At 37.4% G+C, this 24,107-nt stretch overlaps 1 protein-coding gene across 1 annotated transcript in view; it reads right to left on the bottom strand.

The window, feature by feature from the left end:
• INTS7 (integrator complex subunit 7) overlaps positions 1-24,107 on the bottom strand; it is a 92,857-nt gene that overhangs the window by 67,263 nt on the left and 1,487 nt on the right. Inside the window, exons 2-4 of the mRNA XM_043569006.1 lie at positions 13,306-13,435; positions 12,341-12,487; positions 5,021-5,158 (exon numbers count right to left, since the gene is read on the bottom strand). Of these exons, the coding sequence (XP_043424941.1) occupies positions 5,021-5,158; positions 12,341-12,487; positions 13,306-13,435 (415 nt within the window). The remainder of the gene's footprint in view (positions 1-5,020; positions 5,159-12,340; positions 12,488-13,305; positions 13,436-24,107) is intronic.

Below are 24,107 nucleotides of genomic sequence, written 5' to 3'. Positions count from 1 at the left end.
GACAAATCAACAGACATGGCGAGACATGCTCTTCTGGTTGTATCAGCATCACCTAATCATAAAACCTCGTCTTTTATGTGAACTCTGGGCAATCAACATGATTTGTGCTGAAATTTTCAAAGTGAGTAACTTTTTTTTGGTTGTTTTTAAATCTTCTGGCTTTTCTGGAACACCAATGCTGCCATCTTCACCACTGGTACCAAAGTAACGATTGAAATTGCTAGCACCTCACCAAGAGCCAAGGCAGTGTCCCCAAACTGAACTACGGTCATTGCACTGCTGACTGCTGCACACTCACATGAAAAGGAAGAAAGGAAGTCAGATGTGCTTACAAATGTCCCTGATAAAACAGTGGAAATTACTAATTTTATTGAATTTCAACCCTTGAGCAAGTGTCTTTTTAATATTATCGGACAAAATGGAAGGCACACATAAAGTACACACTGGATGTCTCCAGGATAAGTCCCCGGCAACTGTTTCAATTATGATATGAATTAGCCATTTTTTTCATAAAACTTCATGGTTATTCAGACATGGCTATTTGGTAGACATTTTCTCAAAAGACAAATAAAGCCAGCTTGTAAATTCACAGAAAATAACAGGGGAAAATTTTTTGCCAATCTGAACTTCTAAGCAAAAATCAGGATTTCAGAAAACTTGCAACTATGGCCATGAGTTCGACAGCTTAATATTTAAAGACTTTCCTGATGAGATCGGTGGTGAGAGTAACAAATGTGAACCTCAGATATGATACAGTGAGGTGCGTCAACATTTGGATAATGTGCATAACACAGTGAACCAATACTTTCCAAAAGACAAATGCATAAGTTATAAAACCAGACATGGGTAAGAGATTCCAATGGATTTCAGCATAATAAAGTACAAGTTCATGGATACGGTTTTAGAGCCCACACTGTAGTTTAATTTTAAGAAACCACACTTGTCTGGTTTTGGTATAGCATCAAAGAAAAATATCCGTAATTACCTATCAAGCCTTTAAAAATATTCCTTTCTTAGATACCATATGTTTTCACTCTTATGTGGATCCTGAGAAACTTAACAGAAGACCATGGGGGAGGAGAAGAAAAAAAAAAAAAAGAGGTTAGAGAGGGAGGGAGCCAAAACGTAAGAGACTCTTAAAAACTGAGAACAAACTGAGAGTTGATGGGGGGTGGGAGGGGGGAGGTGGGTGGGTGATGGGTATTGAGGAGGGCACCTGTTGGGATGAGCACTGGGTCTTGTATGGAAACCAATTTGACAATAAATTTCATGTTTAAAAATAAAATAAAATAAAACCCCTATAATAAAATAAATAAATAAAAATATTCCTTTCTTTTCCAACTATATATCTGTGTGAGGTTGGATTTTTTTCATACACTTTAACCAAAATAACATATTGCCAGCAGAAATGTTGAGTACAGAGACAGATATTAGAATCCAGCCAGCCATTAAAGAGATTTCCAAAAAAGGTATAACAATGCTACTCATCTCACAAAACTGCTTTTTTATTTTGGAAAATAATTATTTTCATAGCAGTATTTTTACATTAACATCTTTAGAGAACTGTTATTTTAAAAATGAATTAATAAGTACTTTAAAAATTTAGACATTTAAATTTCTAATAGTGTAAATATCAATCACTGTAGTCCACATAAACAAGCTCTTTGAGGACCTCAATAATGCTTGAAAAGTGTAAAGAGATTCTAATACCAAATAGTTTGAAAACTACTGTTCTAAGATAACAATTTCACATTTGATAAGAAAAAGTTAAGTTATAAATGTCTTTTAGGTATAAGGTAAAAGGTGTATCAGGTCTGTATATACAACTCATCCACATTTCAGAATGCTCTCATACTTGTTATCCCTTCTTCTTAGAATATTCTTCCTCTCACTTGCTGCCTCTTTATCACCCAGTTTCAGCTCAAATGTCATTCGTCAGAGAAGTCTTCCCTCATCACCCTACTTAAAGCAGTTCATTCAGGTCATTATCACAATGATGAAATTATTTTTATCACAAAATGGTTTTAGTTTTTCATATATTAACACGCATCTAAAACTATTCTGTGTTTACATAACAATAGGGCCATGATCTTCTCTACCCCTGTATTCCTGGGTGCTTAGAATAGTTATCTGGATATGGTGGATATTCAAGAAGAATTTTTTTCACTAACTATATAACTTTTATGCAACTCAAAATTTAAAAACCTGTTACAGGGCTTTAGGGCCAATGAACTGCAAATTAGAAGCCTGCAGTTTTCTTATCTTTTCCTTTCTTTTCTTTTCTTTCTTTCCTTTCACTTATCCAGTAACACTTTTTAAAATTCTTAATGTCAACACTAAGAATGTACGTTAAAAATATATAGCCTCATATGGTAATAAGGTTATAAACAGAATAATCAGATTTTCCAGTCCCCCCCCCCAAAAAAAAGTCAGATCTCACAACATTGCACCTACATTCCTGCCCTGTCACAATCAGCTGGGGCCAAGGGGCATGCAACTACCACTTTCAGATGGCAAGTGCACTATTCAGTTCAGCACAGTGGCCACAAGAGGGCACCTTTCTCATTGACAATGCATCCCCATTCTCTGAAGGCATTTGGGTTTCCAACTCCTGCTTTGTGACCCCGTGACTAGCTCTTTAAATATATAAAATCCTAACCTTTTTTAGAACAAGTGAGATGTGATTATGATACTAGACAGGGGGAGAACAGTGTTAAATAAATTCTTAAGGTCTTATTTGGCCAGTTGCTCTAATCCATTTAAGATCCAAAATTGATAGAGATACTAAGACAAAAACCCATCAATACTGGTTGAGCTATCTGATCTCAGGCCAGGTCTGTCATAATTTCAGAAGAAGAGGTAAACGCTAATCTCAAAAAGATACAGTTCATCATACAATTTTACACTCTGATACATTTTGATAAGCCCTTCAGCCTTCCCTACTGTGCTATTTTGGTATTTTTAAACATCACAAATTATATCATATTGAAACCTTTTACATTAATAACTGCTTCTACATAAACAGTCAATTTAAATATTTACTGGTCACCAATTCTATAAACAAAGAATCATGTTTCTATGTTATTTGGTCTTAATCTTTTCTAAAACAGATTAGAAATTCCGTGGCTGGTAAAATTGGCTTCTGATCATAACATAAGAGAAAATCTGAAGTAAAGATGATTCTCATTAAATCAAATATAATCGCTAAATTACAAATCTATCATCTAAATTTAGAAACTAAATTTAGAAAACTATTTTGGAGGGGCACCTGGGTGGCTCAGTGGGTTAAGCGTCTGACTTCGGTTCAGATCATGATCTCTCGGCTTGTGAGTTTGAGCCCCACGTCGGGCTTTGTGCTGACAGCTCAGAGCCTAGAGCCTGTTTCAGATTCTGTGTCTCCCTCTCTCTCTGTCCCTCCCCTGCTCATGCTCTGTCTCTCTCTGTCTCAAAAATAAACAAACATTAGAAATTTAAAAAAAAAAAAAAAAAGAAAAAACTATTTTGGAGTTACAGAAAGTAGCAAATTTACTCAGATTATAAAGTACTGACACTTTGTCAGTGGTAATCAGATAACCATTCACTAGATATAATTCTTATCCAATAAAAATAATTTTTAAAAAGTTCTCTCAATAGTAATTACTCTCAATAAGAAAAAAAACATTAGTTTTCAAAAGCACAAATAAGAATTGTATTTACTCAGATATTTCTCTTCCTCAATTACTGCCACACCTACTAATTTTGAGCAGTACATTAAAAATTACATGCTTTCTATTCTCCATTCTCCTTTTCCAATGAATAATCCTATGATTCTGAAGGTTTGATAGGAGCAGCTGAAGAAATGAATACTCATATAGCTAAAATCTGAATAAAGAAAATTGGTGATTATTTCAAGTTTTATCCAAATTTAGCAGAGATTCTTAATAGGAAATGCTATTTTTTAATTTCAAAAATAACATCATTCATCTGATTATAAAGTCCAAACCTGCTCCTGACAGTATACACAGAAATTTATAAAAGGTAAAATTAAAATAAGATACCAATTTATCACCCAGAGACAATATTTGATCTATATATCCTTTGTCTTTTTCCATTCCATCAATACAAACACACGTTTCTTAAAAAATATATTCTATACTATCCCATAAGCTATGATGTACCCTGTTTTCAAATACATTTCTAAAATATATTTGTTAAGAACTGATACAACACTTCATTGTATGATCATATTTATCTACATACATTGGTTAGAAGTTAGGTTGCTACTAATCTTTTTTGTTTTTATAACATTGCAACTAGCATCCTTGCAAATAATTATCAGTACACTTTGCTGATTCCTTGGGATAAGTTCTCAGAAGTGGATTTTATAGGTCCACTTAAGGGGAAAAAGGATGGACATGTTTAAGGCAAAATGCATACCAAAATGTCCTCCAGAGCAAAGCTACTTTTGATTATCAGTCAGTAAAGGGGATAATATATTTTTTTAGAGAGAGTAATTTAACAAGTCAAACAGTAACATGATCATGGTCAACACTGCATCCAAAAAAAAAAAAAAAAAAAAAAAAAACTGTCCTACAAGATAATAGTATAGGATATGACATCCCAAATAGGTTAAACCTGGTTTCAGCTCGAGTTACTATCTCTGTCAAACTATCCACAGCTCTAATGCCAAACAGCCAACCTTGAAGAGACAACAGGAAAGTAGCAATTGAGCATCCGACCCGTGTATGTTTGGGGAGGGTGCCTCGGTGGACAGAACTTCTGTTCCTCAATGAAGCCCTCCCTAACTACTCCAATCTGTGCTGATCTGTCCTTCTGGAAATTCTCATTTATTACAGCTAATGCCAACATATGTACTTTTCTATTACATGTACTGAGGTTCTGTTTCCCCAACATGATGTAAACTCTCTTGGAAAATATGCCTCGCCATTTATATTTTCCTCTTAGTGTTTATGTACAGTGATGAGTTATTCCTTCAAAACCTCTTCTAGGGAAGCCAAATTATTAAAAGGCTGATGCTTACTTTGACTGTGCAGAAAAGTTTGCAGCAGCAAAAACGGCAGCTTCAACTTCTACGTTATCATGTGAATCCAGACTCTGCCGGATACTATGATGAGCATTCTTCCTCTCAGGAATTATTGATGCCAGACTTCCCAACATCCTACAGAGAAAAAGAAACCCAAGAATAACAGAAATACCTTAAGCTAAAAATCAAGAGAGGAAGAAGCAAGGCAAAGCCAGATACCAAAATTAAAATTTGTAGGTAATTCCTTAAACCTCAGGTTAATAAAGCATCAGTTTTAGGAACCAAGCAGTGACTCAAATTCTAAACATTTTTCCATACTCCAATATGTCAGAAAAATTAACATGGCTTATCTAACATAAGCAAAATTTAAAATTATCATCCTGAAGTACATTCCAGGTACCAAGTGGAGCCCAGAAACTTCTGAATTATTAAAGCATCAAAATACCAATTTTCCAATGTTCTATATAAGTAAGTCCATTTTAGCAGAGCAACATTTTTGCTATTAAGCAGATCCACAATGTAAAAAAAGTAAGATTTCCAATTTTTTTTTTCCACATCAGCAAATACTGATAGCATGATCTTCAAATCTGTCTTCAACACCAAGAGAAAAGAGGTAGAGGATATTCCCTGGGGCTCATATCGGAGTCTGAGAGGGTGAGGAAGGTAGAGTCTGGAAAAACACAGGCTACTTTATAATAAACTGCCAATTTGGGTAAGAGAAAAAAAAATCTATTGTTTGTAACATAAACTACAGAAGGTAGAGCTTGAAAGATGTTTTCAGCAGAAAGGCGTGGATTTTAGAGGGCTGCAAAACACTGCAATGAACAAAACAGAGTTCTTACAGGGACAACCTTTGTCTAAGTCAATGTCCTAAGTACCTTCCAACTTGACACGCCATCACTATCTTATGGAGGTTTGACTGGACAGAAGTGTTAGAGTTTATACAAAACAAAATACTAAAACAGACTAAATATGTGATTTGTATTCAATTTGAAAATAAAGTTTTGAAATTACATAGATATTTTTCAAAAGAAATAAATGGCTTGTGATATATTTTATACAAGAGAAAATGAGATTAGGCTAATATTGACACATTTGGATTAACAGTTTGTTGCTATTTAAATATAAAAGGGCAAAACAAGCATAATCCCACTGGTCACTACTTTCTGAAGATATTTCTGGTAATATTATAAATAACTTGTAGCACTACATTTCAAACGTTATAAATACCTTCCAGCTTCTTCTCCTTCCATTTGCTTTGATAAGTCTAGATTTTTAAAAAATATTTTTGAGAGAGAGTGAGAGCAAAAGTGAGAGAGAGAGAGAATCCCAACAAGCCCTGCGCTGTCAGAGCAGAACCTGACCCGGGGCTCAAACTCACGAACTGTGAGATCATGCCCTGAGCCAAAATCAAGAGTCGGATGTTTATTAACCAACTGAGCCACCCAGGCACCCCTGTTTTAATAGGTAAGTCTAAAGTAATGGGTAAAAAAAGAAAACATCTTTGAAATATCATCTCTTCCTTGTCCTTTCTCCTTTTTAAGTTTAAATCATTCTGACTCTAAAAACTCCTTAGCGTTTGAGAGACATCACTTTTTGCTTTTCTTCATGAGTTTAATCTTATTAATACATTCTTCTAGAAAGCAGTCTCCTTGAGATCAGAGTTCTCACTTAAATCTATGTTCCTTAAAACACACAACAAACTTTCTACTCAACGGGTACTTAATGTTGATCTATCATTTACCAGCCCCATCTTTTCTTTGTAGACTTTGTTTTTCTCAACAGACTCGTTTTTCAGTTTTTCATTGTGCTATTACCAGGCTCTTCAATGAAAAATCATGTTCCTATAAAATGTTAAGATCATTTCTGTATTATATCTTTTTATTTATAAAAAAAAGTATTATAATCAAGCATTTCATGATAGAAGGAATGAATATATGATCACTAATATGCTTCGTATTATAATCAAGCATTTCATGATAGAAGGAATGAATATATAATCACTAATATGCTTCATACATTTCAAAGATAGATTTTTAACAGCCAGTTTCTTTACATTTCTATGGTGACTGAAAACTTTTTTTTTTTTTGGCATGTGTTGCATTTTGCCACATAGGAAATAAGTGAATCCATTAGGGCAGGTATCATTTTTCTCATTTTACAGCAGGGAAAGTGATTTATGAAATGTCAGCACATCAGAATGTGAGTTGGGACCAAAACAGTTCTCCCTATGCATACAGCCAAACTTCTCTTCAGTTGAGCAGGCCACTGTTTCCCAAATGGGGTTTCAAAATGCTGACATCTTTTTTTTTTTTTTTAATTACAAAAGTACTTAAATTACTTTTCCATTTTAAAAGCAGAATATTTTGAAGACCTCGTGGTATAAACTAAAAGCATATGTACAGTGGTTAGTGGCTATAACATGAGCACACTCACAGCCTACTCACTTGGCTTTACACTGCCAGCATCTGGGGTGGTTTTGACAGTTACCCAGTTTGGAACTTTCTTTATTCTGAGGCATACATTATTTTAGTTACAGACAGAAAACATAAGAAACAATTATGTTGAGACATAACTTAATGAAGAGTATAAAAAATGGTAGTAATTCTGTTCATGGCATTCAGGCCCTAAAAGAAGTTTCTGTCTATTCTTAAATATGATACGTAAAACATGCATCTGACAAAGGACTGGTATTGAGAATATATCAAGAAATCCTACAATTCTGTAATAAAAAGACAAGTAAAATCTTAAAATCTAAACAATCTAACAAAAGAATGGGCAAGTGATTTGAACAACTACTCCCCAAAAAGAGAGAGAAAAACCGTGAGAAAAAGCTCAACATCATTACCATCAGGGAAACGCAAATCAAAACTGCTACACACCCATCAGAATGGCTAATGTAGAAGATAAGACACACCAAAGGCTGGCAAGAAGGTGAAGTAACCAGAACTCACATACTGTTGGTCAGAATATAAAATGGTTAAAATCGCTTTGGAAAAAGGCTTGGCAGTTTCTTATAAAATTAAATATACACCTACCCTATGGTTCAGCAATTTCACTCCTAAGTATATATTTGTCAGAAAGGGAAGCATGTTCACAAGTCTTGGACAAGAAGGTTCATAGCAACTTTACTTATGATAGCTGTAAATTGGAAAGAGCCTAAGAGTTCATCAGTAAGAGAACAAATAAACTGTTACTGTCACACAATGGAAAAGTACTCAGCAATAAAAACAAACAAATTAATGACCTACAAAATGGATTAATATCAAAAAACGAAAAGAAGCCTTACACAAAAGGATACCCACTGTATGAGGCCACTTATATGACATTTGAAAACAGATGAAAACTTATCTAGGTAACAGGAAAAACTCAGACCAGCAGTGGCCTCTGGGGAGGTGGACGAGAGAAGTGAGTAGGATGGGGCATGAAGGAATATTCTGGAGTAAGTTCTATACCTTGATAGTGGTTGGAGTTACTTGAAGCATCTGTCAGTACTCAGTAAATTAACTGACATTAAAGAACCAGATAACCCTGTAAACGAACTGAACTCTAGCTAATGATACGCATGCTAAAGTATCCAAAGGAAAGTGTACGGTCTGTAATTTACTAGGAAATGCATTAGAAAAAGTTTTTTGCTCTTTTGTTAAAATTTATAGTAAAGTGTTACTGGAAAAGAAAGGAATCTACATTTTAATATATTTAGTCCCAAGTCAAACATGTGATTTAAATTTTTTTATTGACAAATCATGCTTTTTCTTACATAAGCAGTAAATGATATGGTGTTTGTTACTTGCTGAAGCGCAAAATTAGTTTTCTTTATAATTTCTAAAAGATTGTATTTTTATATTTTTTTAATTTAATTTTTTTTTAATTTACATCCAAATTAGTTAGCACATAGTGCAACAATGATTTCAGGAGTAGATTCCTTAATGCCCCTTACCCATTTAGCCCATCCCCCCTCCCACAAGCCCTCCAGTAACCTTCTGTTTGTTCTCCATATTTAAGAGTCTCTTATGCTTTGTCCCCCTCCCTGTTTTTATATGATTTTTGCTTCCTTTCCCTTATGTTCATCTGCTTTGTCTCTTAAAGTCCTCATATGAGTGAAGTCATATGATATCTTTCTCTAATTTTGCTTAGCATAATACCCTCTAGTTCCATCCACATAGTTGCAAATGGCAAGATTTCATTCTTTTTGATTGCCGAGTAATACTCCAGTGTGTGTGTGTGTGTGTGTGTGTGTGTGTGTGTGTGTGCGCGCGCACGTGTGTGTGTGCGTGTGTACCACCTCTTTATCCATTCATCCATCGATGGACTTTTTGGCTCTTTCCATACTTTGGCTACTGTTGATAGTGCTGCTATAAACAGTGGGGTGCATATGTCCCTTCGAAACAATACACCTGTATCCCGTGGATAAATGCCTAGTAGTGCAATTGCTGGGTCATAGGGTAGTTCTATTTTCAATTTTTTGAGGAACCTCCATACTGTTTTCCCGAGTGGCCGCACCAGCTTGCATTCCCACCAACAACGCAAAAGAGATCCTCTTTCTCCGCATCCTCACCAACATCTGTTGTTGCCTGAGTTGTTAATTTAGCCATTCTGACAGGTGTAAGGTGGTATCTCATTGTGGTTTTGATTTGTATTTCCCTGATGATGAGTGATGTTAAGCATTTTTTCATGTGTCGGTTGGCCATCTGGACGTCTTCTTTGGAAAAGTGTCTATTCATGTCTTTTGCCCATTTCTTCACTGGATTATTTGTTTTTTGGATGTTGAGTTTGATAAGTTCTTATAGATTTTGGACACTAACCCTTTATCTGATATGTCATTTGCAAATATAAAAGATTGTATTTTTAAAACTTTATAATGTAATATTAAATAATACACTAAATTAAAAAATACTTTTTTACTTTAAGTCATTTCTTATATGATGAAAAAACAATGAAATCATGAAAAAAATTTCTAAGGCTATTCAAAAATGTTCTATTTTTGTAAAAAGTGTTTGATATCCTCATACTGTATTGATACTACACTTTCAGTTTTGAGTTATTATAAAAACACTTTTTTTTTTTGGTTTGGTATTTACAATTCTGCAAACTTTAGAAAACGATCTGATCACCCCTTATTCCCAATCATCAAGCTCTTTATCCTCTTCCTAAAGTGCCTATGCCAAGAATGTTTTCAAAACAGGTCCCTATATTTGGCAAAAACATCTGAGGCCTTATCTATCTGAAGACCTTCTTATTGTACTACATTTTAAATGGCAACTGGATTCCATAACATTCTTAGCTCAAATTTCTTTTAGTACTTTTTGCATCAAGTGTTAATGTTGAAACCTATTACTTCAATCTGAATTTTTTCCCTTTAAAGTGATCTAAATAAGTAAATCCTCTCTGGAAACTTTCTAGAAATCTCTGGTTATTCAATGAAGAACTGTGGCAAAGCCCAGTTGCCATGACTTAGAAAGGGCAAGCATGCAAAATGAATGGAATATTCAAATATTAATCTATATTCTTCTCAAAATATTCAAACTAGGTCTAAATTATTTATGAAATCTTTCCCCTATTTACATTCTATTTTTTCTCTCTTTTTTTTTGTCTTCTGATCAAAATAAATAAATAAATAATGTATACATGTGGAAAATAACTCAAACATTACAAAACCACTCGGAAGTCTCTTGTAATCCATAGCCCAATGACCCCTGACAAAACTCATCACTGTTAACAGTATATATTCCTTCAGATTTTTTTCTGAGCCTGTATAAACACATATATTAATATTATAGACAAAAATGAGTTAATAAAATGAACATCACTTGACTGTTTTTTTTAACTTAGTATCTCTATGTTAAACACATACTTACTTCATTCTTTAAAAGGTATACAGTGGTCCATAAATTAACTATTCCCATATCGACACATCATTTTTCACCTTTTACAAAAATGATACTATGATCATCTGTATACATATAACCACCAACTTTTAAAAATGATTTATAGCAAACAATTTCTGTAAGTGAATTTGCTGAATCAAAAGGTAAGAATATCTTGGGTCTGGGTAGTCAGTTAAGCATCCATCTAACTCTTGATTCGGCTCAGGTCATGATCTCACGGTTTGTGAGACTGAGCCCCACATGGGGCTCTGTGCTGGCAGCGTGGAGCCTGCTTGGGATTCTCTCTCTACCCCTCCCTCACTTGTGTGTGAGTGTTGACTCTCTCTCTCAAAAACAAACAAACAAAAAGGTAAGATATCTTTAAATCTTTTATATATGGTTTTTAAAAGATAAAGCCAATTTACTGTCTTTAAAATATCACACTGTGCTCAAAATTTAATCACTCAAAAGGATGAGGAATGACAAAAGCACTTAATCCTGAACAAGAGGGAAGCGCTGGCTCCTGATGGAAAAACTTAGGGAAAAAGTGACATCCTAGACTTCCTGGCTAAAAAGAGGATTGTCTGAACAAGGCAAGTCAGAAATGAGCCCTATAATTTAGGAAAGTCAATTTCAAAAGTCTAAACATTACACATACATTCCATAGACAGCAGACCTAAAAAGAAAATATGGTTGAAACTGGATAGAAGGCTTATAGTATAAAATTCTGACAGAATTAAAAAAAAAATTTTTTTTAGATGCCAAGAAAGAAAAGGCTGAACAAACAACAGTAGTTGTATCTGGCATTCTCCAAGGGGTTCAAATACAAATGACTGCATATAAAAATGAGCACGTAACAGGGGCGCCTGGGTGGTTTAGTCGGTTAAGCATCCAATGTCAGCTCAGGTCATGATCTCACAGTTCATGAGTTTGAACCCCATGTCAGGCTCTGTGCTGACAGCTCGGAGCCTGGAGCCTGCTTTGGATTCTGTGTCTCCCTCTCTGTGCTCCTCCTCAGCTTACTCTCTCTCTCTCTCTCTCTCTCTCTCTCTCTCTCTCTCAAAAATAAAACATTTAAAAAAATTTTTTTTTAAAAATGAGCACATAACCACGGATGAATACAAAAACTGACTTGAAACAGAACAAAGTCAGGAAGAGCTCAAAATCAGCTGAGGCTAAGCTAGATTCAGATCCAAGTTATCTGATCAGAACACCAACTTAGGAAAAGGAATGTTTCAAACACACAAGTTAGGCAATAATTCACAACCAAACAGTATCATAGATGGTAACTGAAAAGCATGTATAGATTGGGATGGTTACCATATTTCTGCCTGGAGTCTTAATTGAAAAAATTAATTAGTACCATCCAAAATGAAAAAATACTGCCTTTCTTGAGTACATAATTACAGCCCAAACAATCTTGTGGATTCATTATAGCAACAGAGTATACCGGAGTGTGATGGCTCTTGCCACAGGATCGTTACTATGAATCACAGAGAAAATTCTCTTCACAAATTCATCCACATTTAGAATCTTCTCCAAATGCTTCTCACTCTGTTGAGTAACTTTAAGGACACACAACCTCAGGAAATTGTTTCTACGAAGAAGCAGAGAAAAGGTAAATGAGACCACCTTAGGAAAAGTAATATGTAATTAGGAGTCAAAGCAACACATGATTTTAAATGTTAGCAACGGGGCAATGTTTTTCAATCTTATCATTTTTTTGTCTCATCGCTAAAAGAGTTGAAGCCTATGCTTTGAATACGAAGCATAAGCAGTTAGCAATGCCTACAGTTCTGAGGCCAGACACCAAGAGGGTAGAGTCAGAAAGAGAAGCTGTAGAGATGAACCTCATCTCTTCAATTGTATTATAACCATGGCCGGGAGCTCAGATGGTCTTCCTCTTCTAGCAAGCTAATTCTACAAATCTCTTCTCCTTCAAGTCTGACTCGGTGTGTATATAAGTACCTGAGTGGATGAAAAATGGTGGAAAGAAGTAGGAGGGACTGGTGGGGAGAAAACAAACCAACCAACCAGCAGGGATTTATCCAGTGCTCCCATGTTTTAGGAACCTCACAGTAACATGCAATCTTGTGTTACAAAATATTAAGTCAGAAACTTCTCAAAACAACCTGTGCAAATCAGACACTTCCAAAATATACAACAATACATTAAGATCATCTTAATTTGATTTATCCTGTTCCCCAAAGAAGTACCCTCTGACTTGTGACTTCATTTGTGCTTAAAACACCATTATATTTCACACCAAAAAGTGTTGCAAACTGCCATGTGCATCCACTAAAATGGTCACTGACCACGTGGAAGTCCTAAAGCGCAAAAAGAATAAAGACCACAATATTAAACAAAGAAACGTGAACAAATACTTTAGGATGCCGAGGCTTTAAAAAGACTTACCCAACTCTGAAAACGTCAGCTAACTTTAGGAATGCGGAATTGATGAGAATAGGGAATGGATACTTCTGAAAGAGCCTGGGAAAGCGAACAACTGCCTCACATTGCTCGCCAAGCTTGCCAGATCTTAGACCTACGAAAAGCACGAAAACAGAAGAATAGCTTACAAATCTGTGGTTACAACAAGGCAAAAATAGCAAATACCAACACAGCATTACACAGCAAAATTACTTATACCATAAAATAACATTCACAACAATTAGGTAAGGTACAATTGTAACTCATGATCTTTTATAAATAATAGGCCAGATAGTAATTTGGTAAACTGTCACTTTTAGATATAAACTAATGAAGAAGAAACAATTTTTTTAAAAAGGTTGAGTAGTTTAAGAATATTTGGGGCCATGAAATAAGTCTCAACAAATTTAAAAGGACTGAAATCATACCTTGTTATGTTCTCTGACCATAATGGAATTAAGTTAGAAATCTCTAAGAGAAAAATATCTAGAAACTTCCCAAATATTTGGAAATTAAAAAACATAAATAAGCCATGGGTGAAAGGGAAATTAGAAAAATATCTTGGGGTGCCTGGCTGACTGAGTCGGTTAAGCATCCAACTCTTGATCTTGGCTCATGGTTCATGGGATCGAGCCCCACATTGGGCTCTGCACTGACAGCACGGAGCCTGCTTGGGATTCCCTCTCCCTCTCTCTCTGCCCATCTCCCGCTCATGTGAGCACCCACAGGCACTCTTCCTCTCTCTCAAAATAAATAAGCAAAAAATAAACAAACTTCACAAAGAAATGTCTTCAACTGAATGAAAAAGAAAGCACAACCTAAGGGAGGCAGCTAATGTAATTCTTCAAGAAACCTAACACTAAATGCTTTATATTAGGGAAGAAGAAAGGTTTCAAAGCAATGATGTAACAAAGGGGCCAAGATAATTCAATGTTGAAAGCATACTCTTTTTAACAAACTATCCTGGGACAACGGAATATCCGTATGCAAAAATAAATAAATAAATAAAACCTTGATCCTTAATTTGCACCATACACTCAAATTAACTCAAAAATGAACCATAGGCCTAAATGTAAGAGCTAAAATTATAAACCATATGAAGAAAATACAGAGACAATCTTTATGAGCTTGGGTTAAGCAAAGACTTCTTAGATAAAACACAAAAAGCATAAACCATAAAATAAAAAAGTATTAAACTCCATCAAAATTAAAAACTTCTGCTCTTTGGGGTGCCTGAGTAGCTCAGTCGGTTAAGCGTCCAACTTTGGCTCAGGTTATGATCATTCGGTTCATGGGTTCAAGTCCCACGCCAGGTTCTAAGCCGACAGCTGGGAACCTGGAGTCTGCTTCAGATTCTGTGTCTCCTTCTCTCTCTCTCTGTCTCTCCCCCACTTGTGTGTACTCGCTCTCCCTCAAAAATAAATACACATTAAAAAAAAAAACAAACTTCTCTTCAAAAGATACTGTTAAGAGAATGAAAAGACAAGCCACATACCAGAAGAAAATATTTAGAGAACACATATCTGATAAAGGACAATGCAGAGACCACTTTTAGGCAACAGGCTCGACCAAAGGAAACCTGAGTAAGGTAAAAGGGTCCATGGTGACTATGGAGCTGAATGCAAACGGGAAGACCCACCTCAAAATATCCATAAGCCCTAGCTGACCAATGGGCTACTTATGACGAGGCACAAGTACCAAAAAGGAAAATTCCGTATGTTCCCATGCCTCTTCACTTCCCACCCGCTTAAATCCAGTCCCCCAACTTTGCCTACTCGCTTGTCTCTCCTTTGCTATCCTGCCCCGAAGTTCTCTTGCAGTGTATTCAATAAACTTCTATCTCCTTTGTTCTGCCTTGGGTGAATTCTTACACCACCCACATCTCCAGCCTCTACCCTATAGGGTCACTCCACAGACATCATCCATACTTCTTCTGCCTCAATAAGATGACAACCCGATTTTTAATTTTTATTTATTTAATAATTTTAACGTTTATTTATTTTTGAGAGACAGAGAGACAGAGTGCGAGTGGGGGAGGGGCAGAGAGAGGGGGACACAGAATCTGAGGCACGCTCCAGTCTCCAAGCTATCAGCACAGAGCCCGACGTGGGCCTCGAACCCACGAACTGTGAGATTGTGATCTGAACTGAAGTCACATGCTTAACTGACTCAGTCACCCAGGTAACTCTGGAAGGCAACCTGATTTATTTACTTATTTATTTATTTTAATTTTTTTTTTTTAATTTTACATTTATTGATTTTTGAGAGACAAAGTGAGACAGAGTATGAGCCGGGGGCGGGGACCAGGGGGGGGAGAGAGAGAGAGAGAACAAGACACAGAATCTGAAGCAGGCTCTAGGCTCTGAGCAAGTGTTCAGCACAGAGCCCCATGCGGGGCTTGAACCCACGAACCGTGAGATCATGACCTGAACTGAAGTCAAATGCTCAACCGACTGAGCCACCCAGGCGCCCCACAACCTGATTGTTTTAAATGGGCAAGATATGAAGAGAAATTTCATTAAAGAACAAATATAAATGGCACACACATGCAAGTTAACAGATGTTCAACACGGCTGGTCATCAGGGAAATGTAAATTAAAAACCACATCAAGATGGCACTACATACCCACTAGAATGGCAAAAAATGTTATGACAGACAATAGCAAGTGCTAATGAGGCTATGGAGCAACTATAACTCTCATATATTGCTGGTGGGAATACAAAACTATACAACTCCTTGGAAAACAGTTTGGTTGTTTTTTATAAAGGTGATCATTTACCTACTGTCCACTCAGCAATCCTACTTCTAAATATTTACCCAGGTGCATTGAGAATATTCGTCTGTACAAATACCTGTATTCAACTGCTCACAGTAGCTTTATTCATAATGGCCCCCAATTGGAAAAAACCCAAATGTCCATCAACTGGTGAATAAATAAACAAACTGTGGTCTATCCACACAAGGGACTACCACTCAGCAATAAAAAGGAAACAAATACTGCTTCATGCAACAACATGGGTAGATCTCAAAATCACTAGGCTAAGTAAAAGAAGTCAGACCCAAAAAAGACTACAAAACTTTAAGACTGTTTTATATGACATTCAAGGAAAGGCAAAACTTTGGGACAGAGAACTGATCAGTAATTGTCAGGGGCTTGAGAGAGAAAATTGACTGCAAAGGGGTACAGGGAAAGTTTTTGGGGTGAAGGAAATGTTTTATATCTTTTTTTTTTTTTTTTAGGTTTATTTTGAGAGAGAGAACGAGAAAAAGAACAGGGAGAGCTTGAGCGGGGGAGGGGGGAGAGAGAGAATCCCAGGCATGCTCCGTGCTGTCCATGCAGGCTGGATGTGGGGCTCGAACTCACTAACCGTGAGACCACAACCTGAGCCAAAATCAAGAGTCAAATGCTCAACCAACTGAGCCACCCAGGCACCCCAGAAACATTCTATGTCTTGCCTGTGGTAGTGGTTTCATGACTGCATGCATTTGGTGACTTTAATTATACATAAATTATACCTCAATTAATCTGATTTTTTTAACGTAAAAAAAAAAGCAACCAACAAATTATAAAGTTAATGTTCAACTCCTGAAAAAATATTCATTTAGAATGAGTATCTTAATATGGTATTAATATAATCAGCTTCAAATATTTCTTTCTTTTAGTATTTTAGCATTTACAAAATTCTAATTATATATATCTAAATAGTGGGCAAGAATAGGGGCGCTACAATCTCTCTGTTCAGTAAACTCTGCTCGCTGTTAGAAATGACAAAGAAAATACTCATCTGAGGACTCTTTACTGGGTGTGACTACGCTTCAATACAAAAGACAATCAGAGTAAATCTGCACAGGCCATTCCTACAACGTATTAATGGTTTGAGTTTTGTAAACGCACTCTTGTTGGTTATTTGGTACTTGGAATATATTTCCTTGTAGGGAAAAAAAAAAGCACTGTCAGCACTCATCATATTCCAGAATCCAATAACAACTTATAATAAAAGTTCCCATGGGAAAATTAATTCAAATTTCTAATTGAGATATTTAGAACATATCCCTTCTTTGCCTGCTCCCCCTTTCCTCTGCCCCCCACCTCCATACATAGAAGAACTGCCACTAACTCTTCTCCCAACCAAACACACCTTGCCAATGGAAATGTTCTAGGTACCTGGCAGTGGCTCATGTAGGCTTAAAAGATTTTCTAAAGGCCTGACTTGACAGAGGGTTCCAGAGACACACACACAGGGCAGTAAAGACAAAAGGGAAGGGGAGATAAGGAAGGGCAAGTCTGAGGATGCAGGTGAGAGAACAGAGAAGTAACAGATACGTTTGTGCATGTGTGCTAGGGGAACCTATTGGGATGATGCACAGCCATTGAACTTTTTTCCTCCTCTTCTCTCTGCCAGTAGTTCAGTGACGCAAAAGAGACTAAAATTCTGTTTGTAATGAATTAAACCTTGGTTGGGATGAAAAACGTAAAGTAGGAGGCAGCCCATGTAGAGAGAGTTTCCTGACAGAATATGATCTGTTTTACATTCCCTTAAAAAGCAAAACCACAGATTACACTGATTTGTTTAAACATGGTGATTTAAAATGTACCAAAGATAATTTTGAATTTGGCCAGAGAAATGTTTTGATTTCTCTAATACTGTCTAATTTTATTTCTTTAAGATAAAATAGACCCTCATTCCTGTAACAGAGCCAACCAAAATAAATAAGTAAAAGAAGAGTAAATTTCTTGCTTATTTTCTGATGTAAGAGATTTTGAAAAAAGGAAACAAGAAGCTAGGTTGACTCTGAGGGACAGAAGCTAAGGTTCATGGGAAGGGGAAAATGCACGAAGACCTAGGATTTGGCAACAATCCTAAGCTGGGGCTATGGTACCCATCTTGCTTGCTCTGGGCCAGTTTCAATTTCATAATAGACCAAGCACCTGAAAATAGGCACTCAGCACAATCAGATCATGTAAGAAGGGATGTTCACTTTATTTCTGTTGCTAGCTACAACCAACCTGAGGAAGAATGCCCTGATCATAAGACCAATGATCGTGAGAATGCCACTATAAAAACAGACATTAAGGTGTAGGGATGTGATTGCTGTTTCTACATCTTTCTTTGTATTCTCCCACCAAAGAAACGGAGCTCTCCTTTTTTAAATGTTCATTTTTGAGAGAGAGAGAGAGAGAGAGAGAGAGCACGCATGAGTGGGGAAGGGGCAGACAGAAAGGGAGAGAGAGAATCTCAAGGAGGCTCCACACTGTCAGCGCAGAGCCTGACAAGGGGCTCGATCTCATGAATCATGAGATCATGACCTGAGCTGAAATCAAGAGTTGGACGCTCAACTAAATGAGCCACCTTTTATCTCCATTTTAAAGATGACACAGGCAAAGACTAGTTAAGCAACTTGCCCAAGGAACAAAAGCTAATAAATGGCAGATGCGGGATTCAAGTCCTGGCAATCTGGCTCCAGAGCCTATGGTCCTAAACTATTAAGCTAAAATGCATCTCTAGCATGCAACTAGAGAGTGGAAGTTAAGATTTAAAAAGGGATTATTTGATTATGATTTTAGAGTGCTCTAATTCTGAGGGATAACAAATTCTAGGGAACTGAGGAAGAATAACATAAATTATGGTAAACTTGGGGGTTGTTACGTACATGAATCAAGTTTTCAAAACAACACACATTTCCAGGCAGCATGTATCAGTCAGAATTCTTAGCTTCAAGCCATACAAGCTAACTGGCTGATTAGGCAGAACATGAGTTTATTAAAAACCTAATAAACAGTTTCGAGGCTAAACATCTAAGAACACCTAATACTGCACTGCCAGACTGATGAGATGAGAAGTCTTGTTGCTGGGAAACTCGGGATGCAACTATTAGCTCTGCTGTCATCCAGGAACGCTGTAGCCATTGCTGCCGTTACTGTCCACTCACACCGCAGCCACGGTCACTGCCAGGGCACGGAACTGTGAGTGTGCCCTCAAGTACATCTTCGTGCATTGCTAACCTCCTGTATCACAGAGCCCGGAGGAGGTCTCTCTGACTGGCAGAACTGAGTTCACATCTCACGCTTTGCAAAGTTAACTAGAAAGGTGAGTTTTGGCTTCCACTCTGGTGAGACAGGGCTCTTGGTGTGAGTCATTCCTCAAGCACAGGAGGAGCGATCACAAGATGTTAAGTGACCACCAACATGACTAATACCCACCACAAAGAACACTGCTAATACACATTACCATCCAAGCACGTTTTAAGAGAGTTTGGTATGTACGTTCGCTTTAGCTGAGGGGTGAGGATGATTTAAAATGGAACCATAACACATATGTATCTTGAAGTGTATTCATTAAAAATGGGGGTAGGGAAGAAGAAATACCAACATAAGTATGCACCACACATTGTAAGATAACCTAACATCCCACAGCTTAATAAATTGATCATGGCAAGTCTCAGTAAATTATATTTAAAAAGTGGGAACAGAAACAACAGAAATGATAGTCAACTCAACTGATAATGAACAATAAACATCCTTCCCCCAAATTTCATAAATTGTCTATAATTGTGTATGGTGGGATGTATGCAATACTGTACAGCCAGAATAGTGATTCAGAATCATAAACAAATTAGTTTTATTTTATGAATACCAACTTTCAGTAATATTTAATGATGCAGTTTGTAAGTTACGAAATCGTCAAAATAGTAGCTCTTACCCACATATAAAAATGAGTCTATGGATTTCAGTAAGAACTGAAGAAGGGCCTTGGGTTTTTGGAATAGTTCACGACCCATCAAGTAATCACCAATCAGGATTTGAGATGTTAAGACTTTCAATTCCACGTGACCTTCTTACAGGTCCACCTCTTGATACTCTCAGACTAAATATGGTCTGGTGGTACAGATTCTCAAGAGAGAATCTGGTTGACTCAGTGTGGGCCATATGTCCCCTACTGAATCAGTCAGTTCTGGCATGGAATGGGTCACCTGGTACAGACTTTGTTGCAGAGGCCTCTCTCTTTAGTAGGGGATATGGAGATACTTCCACAGCCTCGTATTTGTTTATTGTAACACCAACTACGTCTGTGCCAAAATGGACAGTGTAATAGCAATCTGTGGTTTTCAGTCTGAGAATTCACAGGTTTTGGAATACAGGTGAGGTAATAGCATCTAAGGGGAAAATAAGGGAGAATAAATAGTTGTCCTGATTTGTATCAGTTTTCTATTTCATAAATTTTTCAAAGAGCACGCCTCAAAATTTCATGCAGCAGTAAGTTCACCAACACCTCAAGTAGCAACTCCATCTCTTATATTTCCTCTGTTCCCATAGCCCAGCTGCAAGAAAGGGAACCACTCCCTTCCTGGTTGCTCTTTCACCTCATCCTTTCCAAGGCCAACCTTACAGGAATCAGGCTGAGTGATGTCATTTAAAGGACACTCCTTTTCACTCAGGGTGAAGGAGATCTTGCATAGGTTTTCCTAAATCATTAGGACACTTTCTGTCAGTTCAGACTATGCAGAAGTTATATTAATGAGAAAGTTATACTGATCAATGTAAATGAGATCTGTCCTTTATAATGCCTGGATTAATGATTATCCATATTCTGAAATGTGGCAGATAAATTTAAGTTATACTTGATTATAACATTTAACTCCATATGTGCTTAGTCTTCACAGCTCAGTCAGCATGGTTATCAGCTAAAAACTCTAAAAAAGGGACATACTACCGAAAGACCTCTACAAAGCACCTAGAGTGATCACTAAAAATGTAAACCAATCTCATGTCAGTCCTCTGCTTAAAAATTTTCAGTGTCTTCTCAATGCACTTGGCATAAAATCCAAACTTCTTGTCCTGACTAACAAGGCCATATATTATTTAGCCCTGTTTCCTTCTTAAAGCTGTGCTGTTCACTAATATAGCCCCAAGTCTAAGTACAGTGACTAACACAATGTAGGCGATCTGTAAATATTTGCTGAATGAATGAATGGCTATCACCTGATTATTTTTCTGTGTTACTAACTACATCTAGAAGGGATGGACTTGTGTCAGCTTCAAAATGGCATCCACTGGGGCGCCTGGGTGGCTCAGTCGGTTAAGCGGCCGACTTTGGCTCAGGTCATGATCTCGCGGTCCGTGAGTTCGAGCCCCGCGTCGGGCTCTGTGCTGACAGCTCAGAGCCTGGAGCCTGTTTCAGATTCTGTGTCTCCCTCTCTCTGACCCTCCCCCGTTCACGCTCTGTCTCTCTCTGTCTCAAAAATAAATAAACGTTAAAAAAATTTTTAAAAAAATGGCATCCATTTATTCCTAGAGAGATCAGAAACAAATAGCTTAACTGCCATGCTTGCTCAAAAGGCTTAGAACAAAGTACAAGAAATCATAAATGACATCTCCCAAGTGTGTATCTTAGGACACGAGTGCCACAGATATTTCCTTATAATGGAGTTCAAGTGTCACATCTGTACATCTAACTGCCTACACAACATCTCCATTTGGATGACTAAGAGATGTTTCAAATTTAGCAGTCCCAAACTGATTTCACTTTCATCCACTCAGTAAATGGCAATACACACTTCTAGTAGATCAGACCAAACACCTCTAAGTTTCTTCCTGACCACTAATTCTCACATTCTCATCACATTCATTAGCTAATCTTATTGGCTCTACCTTCAGAATATATCCAGAATCTCAGCACTTCACATATCTTCACTGAAATCACCCTGGACCAAACCACTGTTTTCTTCTTCCTGGATTGTGACAATTGCCTCACTAGTTTCCTCACTTCCATCCCTGGCTCTCCCACTTCAATGTACTCTCAACACAGCAGTCAGACTGATCCTTCTCAAAATTAAGTCAGATATGCCACACCTGTGCTGAAAATTCCCTATGGCTTCCCATCTCAGAATTAAAGCCAATCATTTCAATGGCTTGTATTGCCCTACACGAACTGGCTCCTGGCTATCTTTTTATCTTCAATGTCTATCACTCTGCTCCAGAAACAGCATGCAAAACAGGCTCCAACCTCAGGGCCTTTGCACTTGCTGTTCCTCTATTTGACCAGTAAGGCCTGTCCCTCACTATCCGACATAAAATAACAAACCAGGGGCACCTGGGCAGCTCAGTTAAGCGTCAGACTTAGTTCATGATCTCAGTTTGTGGGTTCAAACTCCATGTTGGGCTCTGTGCTGACAGCTCAGAGCCTGGAGCCTGCATTGGATTCTGTGTCTCCCTCTTTCTCCCTGCCCCTCCCCCACTCACATGCTGTCTCTCTCAAAAGTAAATAAAAGTAAAAAATAAATAAATAAAATAACCAACCCCAATCCCACACCCAGTTTTCTCCAGCCCCCTTCATTAGTTTCACTTTTCTTTACAGTATGTATCACTACCTGTCACAATATATGCTTACTATATTTGCTTATTGCCTGTTTTCTCTGTCCCAAATATAAGCTCTCCAGATGCAGGGGCTTCATTTTGTTTTGTCACTGTTTCCCTAGTACAAAGCCTGATGAAATAAGTTGTGTGTGTGAATGCGAGTGTACATTTTGGGGGGGTGCAAGGGAGGGACATGAAGAGGGGCTATGGACTAAGAACCTCCTATTAAAATACTTGAGAAACTATTCCTTGGAATACAATTTGGGGAACTCTGGTCTAGACGTTTGGGAATTAAAACAAAGTCAAAACTTGTAGCCTTCTGACCCTATGACCTTTGGCTCATAAAACAGAAATACTTTAACAGATACAGGATGAAATGACTCAATAGTTAAAATAGTAAACTATATTCTAATGAAACTGGCCATTCCTGTAATCTAATTTCATAAGAGCTTTAAAAGGGGAGCATGGTGAAGCGAAAAAGAACAAAAGTTTTGTTCTTTTTTTTTTTTAATGTTTATTTATTTTTAAGAGAAAGAGAGATAGAGCACGAGTGGGGGAAGGGCAGAGAGCAAGGGAGACACAGAGTCCGAAGCAGGCTCCAGGCTCTGAGCCGGCAGCACAGAGTCCGACGCAGGGCTCAAACTCAACAACTGTGAGATCATGACCTGAGCCAAAGTCGGACCCTCAACCGACTGAGCCACCCAGGCGCCCCCGCAAGTTTTGTTCTTATATTGTACAAATTATCTTTCTGAGCCTGAGACATCTGGGGAATACTCACCTGGGGTACTGCTGGGAGACTTGAACACGATCACTTGCTTAATGCCCAGGACTGACTGCCGGTTTATAGTTAAACACTCAATAATCATGCATTTATTTCTTACAGATATGAAATACCGTATGCTATATCAACTTCTAAAAAGCAAAAATTGTGGGGGCGCCTGGGTGGCGCAGTCGGTTAAGCGTCCGACTTCAGCCAGGTCACGATCTCGCGGTCTGTGAGTTCGAGCCCCGCGTCGGGCTCTGGGCTGATGGCTCAGAGCCTGGAACCTGTTTCCGATTCTGTGTCTCCCTCTCTCTCTGCCCCTCCCCAGTTCATGCTCTGTCTCTCTCTGTCCCAAAAATAAATAAACGTTGAAAAAAAAGTTTAAAAAAAAAAAAAGCAAAAATTGTGTTATATATTTTTTAACACAATGTCAAATTTTTAGGAATTCTAGATTTCTCAACTTCTTCAGAGCCTGATCCTGATCTTTGTTCTACAACCACTGTCCTACTGTCATGACCTGGACCAGAGTGGTAGAAAATGTCTTTAGAATTGGTAGAGTTATTAGATATCCAGACCTGCAACTTTCACTGGGAAATAGGAAGGAATTTCCAGAATGAAAAGATTATGTGGTGTTTAAAAATCACATTTACTATTATAATTTCATATTT

Source organism: Prionailurus bengalensis, chromosome E4, assembly GCF_016509475.1.
Source record: "Prionailurus bengalensis isolate Pbe53 chromosome E4, Fcat_Pben_1.1_paternal_pri, whole genome shotgun sequence".
In the NCBI taxonomy this organism is placed as follows: domain Eukaryota; kingdom Metazoa; phylum Chordata; class Mammalia; order Carnivora; family Felidae; genus Prionailurus; species Prionailurus bengalensis.
The sequence above is the reverse complement of the archived record's forward strand: the minus strand, read 5'-3'. Positions and strand labels throughout refer to the sequence as shown.